The sequence below is a fragment of the Adiantum capillus-veneris genome, chromosome 2, assembly GCF_014529385.1.
Source record: "Adiantum capillus-veneris isolate H3 chromosome 2, ASM1452938v2, whole genome shotgun sequence".
In the NCBI taxonomy this organism is placed as follows: domain Eukaryota; kingdom Viridiplantae; phylum Streptophyta; class Polypodiopsida; order Polypodiales; family Pteridaceae; genus Adiantum; species Adiantum capillus-veneris.
This window is the reverse complement of record NC_140932.1, coordinates 57,459,263-57,473,884: the sequence shown is the minus strand read 5'-3', so window position 1 is coordinate 57,473,884 and position 14,622 is coordinate 57,459,263. Positions and strand designations below refer to the sequence as shown.

Here is a 14,622-nt window from a genome sequence, read left to right as displayed (position 1 = left end):
GGTGTACACGGAAAACGGGACCAAACTCAGCTTGCCTTCATGAGTGATAGGCAGCTCCTTATATTGATAGCTAGAGAGATTACAACCAACTAATTATCTTGGCATCTACATGAGGGTAGGTTCACACCAAGGCCGTCCGGCCACATACACCACACTTCCCCCCTTAGGGAGAAAAAAGATGAACATCTTTTTTACAATTTGAGAATGGACTCGACACGAAGGGATCAACTCCAACGCCTCATCTGGAGGGAGTGATTATACAACAACATTAGGGACTAGGGACTGAACTTAGGGGCTAGACTTGACATCATGCCGATCATCATCAAGGCATGGAACTCAAACATCTTGCTTATGCAAACATCAGGTCGCTATCCCAATGTAATGGACAAGACGAGGAAGAACAAAGTGAGGGCTAGGGATGATATTTTTATGACATACACCCATCTCTATAAGGGGTTTAGAGGGCTTGACTTGATGCTTAATTGAATGGGGAAAACTCTCCTAGAAAGAGTCCTAAGTTGAAGAAGAAAACTAGAAATTTGCAAGAAAAACCAATTAACTGAAAGTGAGAAGGGAGTAAAATTGTCGTGATGTGCATCTCTTGACTTCTCTCGTCGACAAAAGCACCTCTGTAATGATGCTACAGCAACTCAATTTGCCAACCAGTAAAGTTTTCCCCATAGAATACTGCCATTGAATTGGTCTCGACACCTTGAATTGCGACATTTGTTTGCTGCTGCTATTTCGATATTTGTCACTTGTACTTTCTCAGATAATGTATTGAAAGTTGCTTGTACGAAGTTTTCCACATAATATTGCAAATGCTTGAATACAGTGATCATGACCTTTTCCTGCAGCCCTGAGTTGCCAGGTTTTTGACCTTAATCCAGCTGAAAGGACGCCCCATACACGGGACCATCATTGTTTGGTTGCAACATTAATGCATGAGCAGTTGCGCTAGCGGTAGAGGTGGCCAAGGCACTGCTGGCTGCTTGTCTTTCTTCGATAACAACCACATCAACAGTGACTGCAAGGCTTCAACAAGCTGGCTGACAAGCCACCATCATGCAAATGACTACAGCTAGCTGCTCATGCGTATGGCCACTTGGTCGGTTCTCTCCCTTGCTGACCACGTCAAATTGCACGTAGAAGATAGGGGGCGGGTAGCAAGGGGTGACACTGCAATTACGACAAGATATCTAGCAGGTCCTCCACTTGGGTGTGAGAAGAGATAGAAAACAAAACAATGGAGCTTATGGAGGCCAACGTCAGGAGTGAAAAGCAGCACCGGCAGTGATAAAGAAAGGTTTTGGAGAATTGATAAAACAAATTAATGGCAAGGTTTGCCTGCTTGGCGATTGAAAAGCGAGCATAAGATCGCATAAGATCTTGCAACCTTGGGAATGCAACACAGGGCGCCTAGAGCGATTGCGAGAGTCTTTTGCTATTGCCAAGAAGCTTTCCTAGCAAGGGGCAGAACTATTGTCAAGGGCGAAGACAACCACAACAGCAACGATGAGCACTCTACTACTTCAAGATAGCATTGCGAGGATTCAACCACTGCAAGGCTCATAAGGCACCATCATGCGATCGAACAGCTTGGGTTCTTCCAACTTAGTGCCACTCCCAAGCTAGTGAACTTCCACCACCACCAAACTGAGGGTGCAGACGAGCATGAGAGAAGGATCTATCCCGTGTCAAAATAGAACTCCATGGCTAGCCAAAGGAAAATTCAAGAAATTAAAGAAAACTACCCCAAGAAGATTGTGGTGTCCGTCTCCTCCACCAATGTTGTGTACAAGCAATACGGGACCAAACTGAGCTTGCCTTCATGAGTGATAGGCAACTTTTTATATTGATAGCCAGAGAGATTACAACCAACTAATTATCTTGGCATCTACATGAGGGTAGGTTCACACCAAGGCCGTCCGACCACATACACCACAATATTATTTACAAATCGCCTATGTTTTTCTCTTTTTCTTTCTATTTACAAATCGCCACGATGGTCGCTAGATAAATGTGCCACTCCTGGCCAGTTTGAAAAAACGCAAACTTCTTCTACCTCAAGCTGTTGCGCTACAGGGGAGCGAGAGAGAGAGAGAGAGAGAGAGAGAGAGAGAGAGAGAGAGAGAGAGAGAGAGAGAGAGAGAGAGAGAGAGAGAGAGAGAGAGAATTACTCTCAACCTTTGTAGCTTGCCTGAGTAAGGAAAGAGTGTTGCGCTATCAACTTGGTGTCATAGTACTCATAGAAGGATTACGAAGCTCGCAGTGCCGCTCGCAAAATAAGAGATTTGCCTGCAAAATACAAGATTTATCAAGATCGTCTCGCAAATCAATGCTTCGTGGCGGTGGCACTTCGTTGCCTACTTGTCCCTTGCGCTTCCATGGTGATTGGCCGACCCACTTTGTCTGCAAGCACAGCAAACTTGCAAAGGGGCCAAGGGCTTCCAAGGAGGGGAAATGCGTCGTGGGGCTCAATCCATTTTAGAGGGAAAAATTTTTAAGTGAATGTATACTTTTGGGAGGAGTTGGTATGTACGCATGTCAGAAAAATAAAAATCCTCTCGAAACATTTCAAATCCATAAGTGAAGGGTGAAATAGTAGTCCCAACGTTTGAATTAGATGGAATCTAAAGAGATTACTTGGCCTGGGGAAGAGAAAAACGTCTTTCCACGTGCCAGTACAAGAGGTATTTGTCTCTCTTGCAAAACTTAGGGAGAATTACCAAAGTATCCCTTGGCTTTGGAAAAAAACAAAACAAAACCTCTTTCGACGCGCCAGTGCCAGCAGGTGTTTCTGTCTCTTACTAAAACTTCAGGAGAATTTTCAAATTGCTCCTCTAATTGCTGGAAACTCCCAAAATACCCCTAAAATTTCAAAAATTGCAGAAATACGCTTGTATCCATTTTTTAGTGTCTAGCACATAATTTGACACAAATTGGCTCGCAAAAACAGTAATTATGTCTAAAATTAATTAAGCAATTCATCTCATAAGCCTATTAACCAACTCAAATTCTAGCTTTATCATCTTGTATTGATTTTGGGAATAAAGCGAGAGATATTTTGAGAATTTGGGAGTGCTTTGGAAATTTTTGAAATTCGAGGGGTATTTTGCAATAGTGTTTTGGTAACTTTTGTTGTTTTTTTTGTGTTCTGCCAGGTGGAGAAGACGTGGAGAGAGGAGAGAGATTGCTTGCTATTCACAACTTTACATGCAGAGTCGCAGACCACATTGGGCGGACGAGCTCAGGGCAGCCTCGGCGCATCGATAGAGAGCGACGGCACAGCAGAGGAGGGCCTGCAAGTGGAGGTTTGGTAGCAGAGAGTCTCTCTCTCTCTCTCTCTCTCTCTCTCTCTCTCTCTCTCTCTCTCTCTCTCTCTCTAGCTAGGCAACAATGTGGAGACAGCTTGAATGACGGGAGTACCAATGTAGGTGAATGGAAGAGGCGAGAGACAAAGCAAGGGTATGCAGAGCGTTCAGGCGGTCTGAGTGTGTGTGTGTCGACAAGGGGAAGTAGCGTACAGCTGATTGGAGGGGATCTCGCGTGGCCAAACCAAGGCAGTTGCGTGACTGGGCAAAGCAAGGGAAGGTGCAGCACTGAGATGCGTACGCATGACGAGGCCCATGTGAGAGGCTGGCAAAGGCAGGACAAAAGAATCGTGGAAGATTCACACTAAAAAAATGAAGTGAAGGGTGAATAAGCGTGCCCAATTTTGGACTCAATAGTTTTGAGGGAATCATTGGAAGATGCCATTTGCAAAACTAAAGCAAAACGATTAGAGTGGGAAGGGAAAGGGACGTTTTTGCAGGTGGTGGGACTGAAATACCAGTCGCTGATTTTTTAGAGAGAGAGAGAGAGAGAGAGAGAGAGATTTTCGATGTTGCTTCTTACACAGCGTCGAGGTCAGCGGCTTCCGAGCAGAGTGAAGTGCATGAAGCTCAACACCGGAATCAGTGCAAGGAGGAGAGGGGGCCGAGGGGCGCACGCGAGGACAGGCATCTTTGCAAGGCAGCGTTCTGTCTGGCAGAGACGAAGGAGGCAGAGTTCTGTCTGTCTCTCTCATTTTTTTACTGCGAGACTTCGCCTTGCTCAAGGTGATCGTCACAGCGAGAGGATCCACCCGACTGGAGCGCGTGCGACAGTGTGGACGGGACCAGCAGGGGGGTCGCGACGATGTACTGCATTGAAGCAGGACGCGAGCTTTCGAGCATGGCGGGAAGAGAGAGGAGAGAGAGGGGGCATTTTGCGCCTTTTTTTTGGGGGGGGGGGGGGGGGGATCTACTGAGATTCGCGTTACTGGGAGCGTCGACCCAGTAGGAGCCATATGTCTCGAGGATTTTACAAAAGTCATAGAAGGCAAATTCTATTGATGATGCTTGGAGTTGAAATCGAGGTGGCAACGAGGGAAAAGGGAAACAAGTGAGAAGAGCCACGTGCCTCAAGGCAATCGAGTGGTGTGGTCTCTCTCTCGAAATCTCTCTCTGTCTCTCAAATCGCCAACTTCTCCCAAGGTGGTGGGAGGCTTACTTCCCTCTCTCCGCATATGCACACGGACACAACTGCTAAGGCTACAGCCTGCACAACAGAGAGAGAATGCGAGAGACCTCTCTCTCCCTCTTTGTGTGCATTAGATTCTCTCTTCTTTGTTGTAGTTGAACTCTTGCAGTTCCTACTAAGAAACCCCTCAAGCACCTCTTGAGTTGTGTGTGTATCCACGGAGAAGCACAATTCTCTCATTCTCTCTCTCTCTCTCTCTCTCTCTCTCTCTCTCTCTCTCTCTCTGTGTGTGTGTGTGTGTGTGCGCGCGAAGTAGAGAGTGATCAAGTGGGCCCAACTTTGTCTACCGCCAAGGAGTCTTACAAGCACACCAGGTGACCATATCTGGTGTATGCGATGGCTAATCGCGGGGGTGGGGGGGAGGATAAGGCACCAGAGGGAGGAGGTAGATGCCAGAGCCTAAGCTTTTTGAGGGTGACAAGCCAACTTGAGTATAGAAAATGAAAAGTCGTGGGAAATGAAAAGTCAAAAGACATTTCATCTCCATATAAAAAAGATGGTCGAGTGAGTGCACATCATATACATTTGTGTTTCCCTTTTTTTTTTTTTTCCTTTAACATTAATTTCTTATTGTCAATGCACTCCATAAGCGTTTCTTAGTATCCTTGCACTACTTATGTAGTGAATATTTTTTTAATTGAAGGTATACATTTGGAGGATTAGAGTGTTCCCACAGGGCACCTTTTCAAAAGGAACGGGGACCAAAAAGGGGTTGAAATCGTGAATATAGGAGGTCTCCGTTTCTTTTGTGAAACTTTTGCATTTTTGTAATAGTTTGGATATTTTGTAGTTTCATAAAGTCTCTCTTGCTATTGGTTAAAAGTAAAAGTAGTATTTCACATGACCGAGTGATTCTCCATGGGATGGACCATGTAATTTTTTTCTTCTCTCTTCCTCTGTTAATATACAATTTCACTGCTTTGTTGGAAAAGAAAAAAGTATTTCTATAGTTAGGTCTTGTGCAAATGAAAGGAATTCCTTTATATGTGTGGGAATGCAAAATCAAAGGAGTATGGTGAGTTATGAAACTCACCTCACCGTGTGGAAGCCCTCTTATATATCTTAACATGACATATGATCTTCACTTTAGATATATAAATCACCAATTAAATATTTCACATTTATTTAGGAAGGCTCGATAAATTTTTCCTCTCTCTCTCTCTCTCTCTCTCTCTCTCTCTCTCTCATGGGTACTCGTTATTCTTGTGGTGCATTGTGGGGTCCTAAGGTTGCACAAATCACATAGTAGTAGAGCAAATAGGAAAGCAACATAAATCACATGGGAAACATGAGCTGCATGGAAAGACCAAAGTCACCTCCAGAAGATAGACATGATAAGGTGGACTTTTGGATGAGAACAAAAGAAAGTCAAACATTCCCTTTTTTTTTTCCCTTCAATACCTCCACCACCAGGTGGAGGTTGAATATATACTACCATGAGAACTTGACAAAGCAGAGCTTGAAGAAATCCAAAAAGATTACAACCAATTCCGAGACTAACAGGGGAGCCACGCAAGCACATCCACCATCATCACAAGAAAGAGATACCTAAAGTGGCATGTTGATTAGGGAGCCATCCTATAAAAAAAAGGCTACCATATCCCATAATAGATCCAAAAAAGGGGGGAGCTAATGAGCTCCACCACCAAATCCCAGGAGACACGGGCTATTGCTAGAGAGCCTTGCAGTAACAACACAACCAGTGGTGGTTGCCACCATGAAGAGGGAGTTGCACCTCGCCTATGCATGCCCACTACACCACTAGAATCCATGAACCCACAACCTACCAATGGAGCACCCGCAACCATCAAGTGGGCAAGTTGAGGAGTGGATGCCACATAAGGATGGCGCCTTGCACTCAACCATCCACTATCCACCACAACGACGCTCCAACCCCACCAAATTGCAATGAAACAAATCAATCATCCATGCACCACAAGAAGTTGACAAGAAGCCAAACTTGGAGGAGAGCTTGTAGACCACTCAGAAGACATAAACAACGACCAATAGCCAGCCCATCACCCATCATATAATTGCCATGGGAGACTTGAAACCATAGAAGAAGTGCAAAACACGGACACAAACCATAAGGACCCTTTTACAAAGTATGACATGCCCTGCACCCTATGGAGTGTATCACCCTTGGTTGGTGGGAACAGACAATGGTGAAGAGCCCCACTTCCCCATGGCAAGTGCCTACACCATCTCCATCTTCTCTAGATCCACGAGGAGGAGCCTGCCCAACTTGCTCCACATCTATCTGCCACGAGATGCGCAAAGGCTCCCTCCAAGTAGGAGGTGGTTTCCATGACCGCATTTCCATAAAGAAGGGTCTTCACCATAGAGATAAAAGGGAGCCCATGGCTTTATTTTAAGGCTAAGCTTTGATTAATTAAAAAATACGAATTTCGACCTGTGCAGTTTTTGGGATATGACAAAAATCACCAAATGTCGCTTGCATAACCATCAAATAGTATCACCTTAAGGTAGATCTAGTATATATGTTGCACACGACAATGTAAATTTTGATAAACTAAATGTTTTATGTGGTCGTTAACCGAGTTCACAAATGTTGAATATTTAACACACTCGACTTTCTATATTTAAGTGTAATCACAAAGATTTTTTTTCGTATGAGAGTTACAAGAATGTCAAGCATATATACAAGTAGTTACCATGGATTATTGCATCACTTTTTCTTAAACTAGGGTCCGAGTTTTAGTGAAACTTCAATTGTTGTTTTACGTGGGTGCTTTTCATGAGTGTAGTTACTATTGAGATGTGTACAAAAGTGAAAAATAATAATGAAAAGTGAAAAGTGACGATCCACAGGATCGCAAGCAAACAAGCCTCAGAGGACTGGTCTAGAATAACACATGTCATGATGACATCTTGTAATAAGTAAAACCTAGGAGTAGTTGTGGTTTCTCTATCTAGCAAAAAACTTGTAATCCTTTGACCCTCAAGGCTCAGTCTGAGCTCGAGGTTGGTGTATATTTCTGATGTTCTTAATATTATCCACTCACAATAGTGAGTTTTGCTAAAAAGAAAGGTTGCAAAAGCATTTCTTGAAATCTTTTTCAGATTTAAATTCTTGAAAACATCAAAATTGTCCTTTTGTTTTTGGTACCAAACGAGTGTCAAAATTCGGGGTAGGAGACTCCAAGATAGACTGAAAATCTTGGTGCCCACTTTTCTCTCTACATTGACATTGGGGGTTTTTTGAGGATAAAGGGCACAGCCCACAATCTTGGTACAAAAGGGAGACTCTCTGCATTGACATCGTGGGTTTTTTGAGGATAAAGCTCACAGCCCATAGGTAATACCTGATGACTGGGTCATCCAAGCAACAAGAAATTTGGCTATAAAAAGGCAAAGCACTTGGGGTCCAACAGCAAAGTTGACATTATTTCTCAACAACCGTAAGAGATATGGCATCCGTCAATCTAAGCACTTTGTGTAGTGGTAGTGGCAGTAAAAGAAGGGACCCTTATGCCTGTTCTCCACCATCAGCACTAGCCCTCTTCCTTCTGCTGCTTGTTTCTGCTAGACACACTTACTCTGATGTCGATCTCCTCAGCTGTAGCGACGATGCCGACAACAACGATGGCCTCCCCGCAACGAGGGGGTCGCCCGTCTGCATCGCTCAAGACCGCCAAGCCTTGCTCCAGTTCAAGGCCTCCATCTCTTCAGACCCTAACAAAGCATTATCTGGTTGGAATAGGTCCTCTAATTGCTGCTCTTGGAATGGCATCACCTGCGATGAAACTGGCCGCGTGGTCCGCGTGAAGCTGCCGCAGCAGAAGCTCAAGGGCTCCATCTCTGCGAGCTTGGGAGCACTCTCTGCGCTCAAGGTTCTCGTCCTCTACGAGAACAGCTTGAGCGGGAGCCTGCCTACGTCGATAGGTAACCTGTCGAAGTTGCAGAGGCTCTGCTTTTCGGGGAACACCATATCCGGCTCCATTCCTGCGTCGTTCAGCAAACTAAGTAACTTGCAGCTGCTGGATTTGTCTTATAATGACCTTGCGGGGACCCTGCCCGCAGGAATAGGGGGCATGACGAGCTTGCAGCGCCTGCGGCTTTACAACAATAAGATCGGGGGTTCAATTCCCGCCTCCTTTGGCCTGCTGTCGAACCTCTACAATGCCGATCTAGGGTTCAATCGCCTGTCGGGGCGCATACCGAGCGGATTCGCAAGCGGCCTCTCCTCGCTGCTCTTCCTCTATCTACAGAACAACCGCATCACAGGCCTTCCTGCCGACATGCGCAAGCTCACAAGCCTGCAATGGGTGGACCTCTCCAACAACCCCATCGCCAGCAGCGATGCTCTTGCAGGCCTAGCGACGGCGCCATTGATATCGCAGATCGAGCTCGCTTCCTGCGGCCTGAAGGGCCCCTTTCCAAGCTGGGTCTCGCGCCTCCCGCAGCCCGACTTCACGCGCCTCTCAGATGAGGTCACGCCATCGCTAACCCTTTCCAATAACGCCATCTCAGGCCCCATTCCTGCTTGGCTTGGCAAGCTAACGAACCTGGAGGGGCTGTCCCTCGACCACAACCAGCTCACGGGTTCGATCCCCGCCTCCTTCTCCAATCTGCAATCTCTCCGCTTCTTCAATGTTTCATACAATCAGCTCTCTGGCAAGATCCCACAGGTGGCTCCCTTCACCACCTTCTCCACCTCTGCGTACCAGCCTGGCAATCCAGGCCTATGCGGCACTCCACTCACCGCCTGCAAGTGATGAGTACAATATTCTTTAAAGTGGATTCTTCTGTGCAATGGGCGTTCACATGCATTTAAATAAACTCATACTTTGTCTCTACGTACTCTCTGTTTCCTTTTGTTTGCCCTTCACAAGAGCATAGCCCCCTTGGTTTCTTGGGATATTCAATATTCAATCCCCAATTGCAAAGCTAATATGTTATCCACAATGGATTTCCCACTAATGTGCTTCTTGAGTAGTGAGGGCCAGTGACTTAACCAAAAACTTTATAGAGTAGGCCGATCATAGTGAACTTTATAGTAAGCTTGCACAAAATATTTGTTTAGAAATGAGTTTTATGAGACCCTCTTTCAAGGAGTTGTCCATTCGTGGATAACAAACCCTTAAGCTGTGGTCAGAAACCAATCAAGCACTGATCCTTCCAAAGCCCACGTTGCCAAGCTTTTTAAGGGCAAAGAAAATCTCAAACTCATCAAATGCTCCCTCAAGTCTATGGGCATCACAATTTACAATACAAGAATCCACATAATCCAACATCCCTTCAATTGCTTGTTGTCTCTCCATAGATCTTTCCACAGGTCTATTAAGAATGCTTGCAAAATTCTCCACACATTTTTGCATAATGTTTTGGCTATCAGTGACCTCAGACCCATCCTCTGCTACTAGTTTGGTGATGGCCTCTTTTGGGGCCTAAAGCTTGGAGGAAAACCCTTTCGAACTATCACTTACATTGGAGAGTTCCCTAACCGTGCACCTGAATCTTGTTTTGGCCACTTTAGTCTTTGCTATGGTAAGCAAGTTTGCCCCTTATGCCTTCAATGTCTCTACATGTATGTATAGTAGCAATGCCCATGTGCACTTTTTCAAGCAAAGTTTTCAGTTTATGTCAATTAAGCAGAGGATGGGGTTTAGGAGGGCCTCTTTATTTGCCATGAGATTATGGAGGTGTAAAAGTGATCAAAGGATGAACTTCCCCCCCCCCCCCCCCCCCCCCCCAAAAGGGGGTGCAAAGAGAGAGAGAGAGAGAGAGAGATAGAGAGAGGTAGATAGAGAAAGAGAGATATAGAGAAATAGAGAGAGTGGGAAAGAGAGGAATAGAGAAAGAGAGAGAGAGAGAGGGAAAGAGGGAGATAGATAGAGAGAGGGAAAGAGAGAGAGAGAGATAGGTAGGGAAAGATAGAGGGATAGAGAGATAGAATATATATATATCTCAACTCTTTCCCTATTTCTCTCTCTCCTCTCTCTCTCTCGCTCCCTCTCTCCCTCTCTCTCTATAGGGAGAGAGGGAGAGAGGGAGAGAGAGAGAGAGAGGAAAATAGAGAGAGAGAGAGAGAGAGAGAGAGAGAGAGAGAAATAGGAAAAGAGTTGATATATATATATATATATATATATATATATATATATATATATATATATATATATATATATAGAGAGAGAGAGAGAGAGAGAAAGAGAGAGAGAGAGAGAGGGGGGGGGGAAATAGAGAAAGAGGAGAGAGAGAGAGAGAGAGAGAGAGAGAGGGGGGGGGGGGGGAGGGAGAGGGAGAGAGAAATAGAGAAAGAGATAGATATAGAGAGGGAAAGAGAAGGGGAGAGAGAGAGAGAGAGAGAGAGAGAGAGAGAGAGATAAAGAATTAGGGAGATAAAAGGCAATGGTTGTAGGCGAAGCAACCATTTTGTGGTGTGCACAGTGCGATTATTCTTCTGCTTCCGTAGAGTGCTTTGAAAAAGACCTTCTTTACGTGAAGCCGATGGAATTCAGAAATTACTTTCTACTCTCTTCTCCATCTTTTTCTCTCTCTTCCTATCTCTTTCTCCCCAGGGACGCGGTGTCATGCCCTGGCACGTACATAGTGTGAAATAAAAACATTCACCTCACTTTTGACACTTCTCGATGCATGGAAAGAAAAGCAATAATGTACATATCGTGATATATGCTAAAGCGGCTACTGCGGTCGCTGTCATGTACATACCTATCCGGGGAGTCATGGCCCTGGATGTGGCGCATTTGCGTGCTTTTCCACTTGATAAGATGCTTATTTTGGTTTGACAATGTACATAGTCCAAGTGTTTCATGGTGGCACACCCATCTCGCCTATAAAGAGTGAGGCGAGTAAAAACTGCCAAAAATAGCAGCTAAAAGACATCGTTGTAGAATTGCATGGAAAGTGACCCAAAATGATATATTGATGAAAAAGGATGCTTATCTATGCTTATACAAGTGATCCCACAAATTTAGGAATTTTTCTGACTCCGTTTGGGATTTTCGCATAAAAAATGACATTTTTTTTGGATAAAAAATGAACTAAAAATGACGTAGTTTTGATCCAAAGTGGCAAAATGGCCCAAAATTTGACACATCAGCTCATATTGCTGTGGGTAAGAGCGAGAGGGATTCTTTTCAAAGAAAATACCAACAATTTTGCACGATTGTGCAATAGCTTCCATGGTTGCCCAATCTATGTGTGTTGCAGTCCCGCCTCTTCGCAATCTTGTATTTGAGCTTCTGAGGGAGTGAATTAGGGTTTCCCCTTATCAAAATGGTGTGTGGGCTTCACTTTATAAGCTCATAAACCTCTACAAATCAAAAAATTGTCGTCGTAAAGGTGGAAGCTCGAGCATTCCTTTCAACTGTTTGATGTTACGACTGTTACGAGCGTGTATAGAGCTCGAATAGAGCAAGAGGAGGCGCTCACAATGTACAAGAACTTGGATTTGATGATAAGCTTAAAATATTGATTACAAGACTTAATACTTTATTAAGAGAGCTAGATACAAGACTTGGCTTACATGACTTGCGTACAAGACAAGGCTTCATTGCAAGGACAAGACTTGATTGACCATAAGAACTGGAAGAGGGATTTCCTCATAGGAGGCTCACAACTGGTGTTGGCAAGACTGAGGGGCTTGTGGCCCAAGACCCCTATTTATACTAGTGCTTGAGGAGGTTAGGACTTTCTAGGTTCTTCTTGAGGAGGTTAGAATCTTCTAGAACCTTCTTGATCCTTCTAGTTCTTATAGAACCTTCTGGATCCTTCTTCAACTTTCTAGTGCTTTCCAGAAACTTCTAGATTCTTCCAGAATCTTCTCCAAGATTCTAGAAATCCTTCTAGTTCTTCTAGAACCTTTTAGATCCTTCTTCAACTTTCTAGAGTTTTCTAGACACTTCTAGATTCTTTCGGAATCTTCTCCATGCTTCTAGAAACTTCTAGAATCTCCTTGATACTTTTAGAACTTCTAGAATCTTCTAGACCCTTTTAGATTCTCCTAGAGCCTTCTAGCGATGACATAGGCGATGACATAGGCGATGATGCAAGCAGTGACTGACTCTCAAGCATCCATGACATTACCCCCTCCTCTAGCGACGAGTTCCACGAGGAGCAGCGGTGTTCCTTGAGTTGGGCTTCCATGGATGTTGTTGATGGAACTCTTGGACTTTGAGAGATGCATGATGTAGATTGTGTGTTGGTTCCCAGGTTCGTTCACTAACATCATAACCTTTCCAATGCACCAAGTATTGTAACTTGCCACGCGAAACTCGAGAATCTAGGACTTTCTCGACCTCATATTCGTCATGTCCTTGAATCTCAACTGGAGGAGGTGGTTGTAGGGCTCTTCCTGGGATGTTAGATGTGTGACAAGGTTCTAGGACCGAGACATGAAAGACCGGATGGATTTTCATGGATGAGGGCAATCGGAGTCGATAGGTGACTGGATTGACTTGACGAATAATTTTAAACGGGCCAAGCCTTCGATAATCAAGCTTTTGACAGGAACGAGATGAACGCAGATCACGTCGAAGGAGCTACACTTTATCCCCTTCTTTGGATTTTGGATGCTGCATGCAATGGAGATCTGCACTTTCCTTATACTTGGATTGAGCTTCTTTGATATGAATTGTAAGTTCTTTGTGAATTGCAGATAATTGTTGTGTAAGATGAATAGCAGTTGGATTTTTGACTTGATAGTGTCTGTGGATATCCTGTTTGGGATGTGGACCATAATTAGCAAAGAATGGAGTGTGACGGGTGGAGGCATGAAAACTGTTATTATAGGAGAATTGTGCTAGCGGTAAGAGCTCGACCCAATTATCTTGGTGATAATTGATAGTACAGCAGAGATACTGTTCCAAAACTTGATTTACTCTCTCTGTTTTTCCATCACTTTGTGGGTGATTGGCTGAGGAGAGGTTGATTTGTACTCCGAGTAGCTTGAATAAGCTTTTCCAAAAGCTAGAGATAAATTGTGGGCCTCGATCAGAAACTATATCATCCGGTAATCAGTGATAACGATAGATATGTTGTAGAAAGAGTTTGGTCGTACCTTCGCTGGTGATGGTTTTAGTGGTTGGAATGAAGCGTGCCATTTTTGTAAACCGATCCACGACTACTAAAATGGAGTCAAATCCTTGTGACAAGGGTAGCTCTACAATGAAATCCATGGAGATGGATGACCATGGTTTGGTTGGAATGGGCAAGGGATGGAGTAACCGATGAGGATGATGACGAGGGGCCTTTGATCTATTGCAAGTGTCACAAGTGCCTACATACTCCTTGACAAGCTTCCACATTTGAGGCCACCAAAAGTCATGGGAGAGAAGGTCAATTGTCTTATTAACCCCAAAATGCCCTGATGGAAGATCATGCCGTTGTTGAAGTACCTCCAAGCATGTTGGTCCTCGCGGAATATAGAGAAGACCCTTATAGTAAATTAGTCCATCAATTTCTTGAAAGTCCTCATTAACCTCTTGTCCTTGTGGGTGTTGTCTAATATTCTGAGCAAGTGGGACTTTGGCAATTTGCGTATTCAAAAGTAGAATCTTCAGGAGCTTGGCTCATGGTGGCGTTTAGCGTCAGCTGCTCAAGTTTCAAAATCACTGACTCTTGTTGATCAAATGCTGCGTCGCCTTCTCTAGGTGCAAGGTAGGATCTTCTTGATAAGGTATCTGGCTTAGCTTGTTGGTGGCCACGTCTATAAGAGATAAGAAATCAAATCTTGATACAATACCACTCCACCTGGCTTGGCGACGATTCAAGACGCGGGATGTCATGAAGTATTCCAAATTCTTGTGATTTGTATAGACAGTGATCTTATGAGTAGCTCCTTCAATTAGGTGACGCCAAGTGTTGAAGGAGTCGATGATTGCTAAGAGCTCTTTGTCATGGATTTCATAATTGATTTCTGTAGCCGAGAACTTGCGGAAATGAAAAGCCACTGGATGTACTCGACCATCCTCTCCTACTTGGGATAGAATAGCGCCAAGGGCAAAATCTGAAGCGTCTGTTTCTAGGATGAAAGGCTTTGTAGGATCTGTGTGAATTAGAATGGGTGCGGTCATG

The 14,622-nt window shown here is 44.4% G+C and overlaps 1 protein-coding gene across 1 annotated transcript; it reads left to right on the top strand.

The window, feature by feature from the left end:
- Nucleotides 1-7,950: 7,950 nt before the first annotated feature.
- Nucleotides 7,951-9,507, top strand: LOC147462836 (uncharacterized). The gene has a single exon (XM_086485711.1). The coding sequence runs from the start codon at nt 7,995-7,997 to the stop codon at nt 9,300-9,302; it is 1,308 nt and encodes a 435-aa protein (XP_086341837.1). The 5' UTR covers nt 7,951-7,994; the 3' UTR covers nt 9,303-9,507.
- The last annotated feature ends 5,115 nt before the right edge of the window (nt 9,508-14,622 follow it).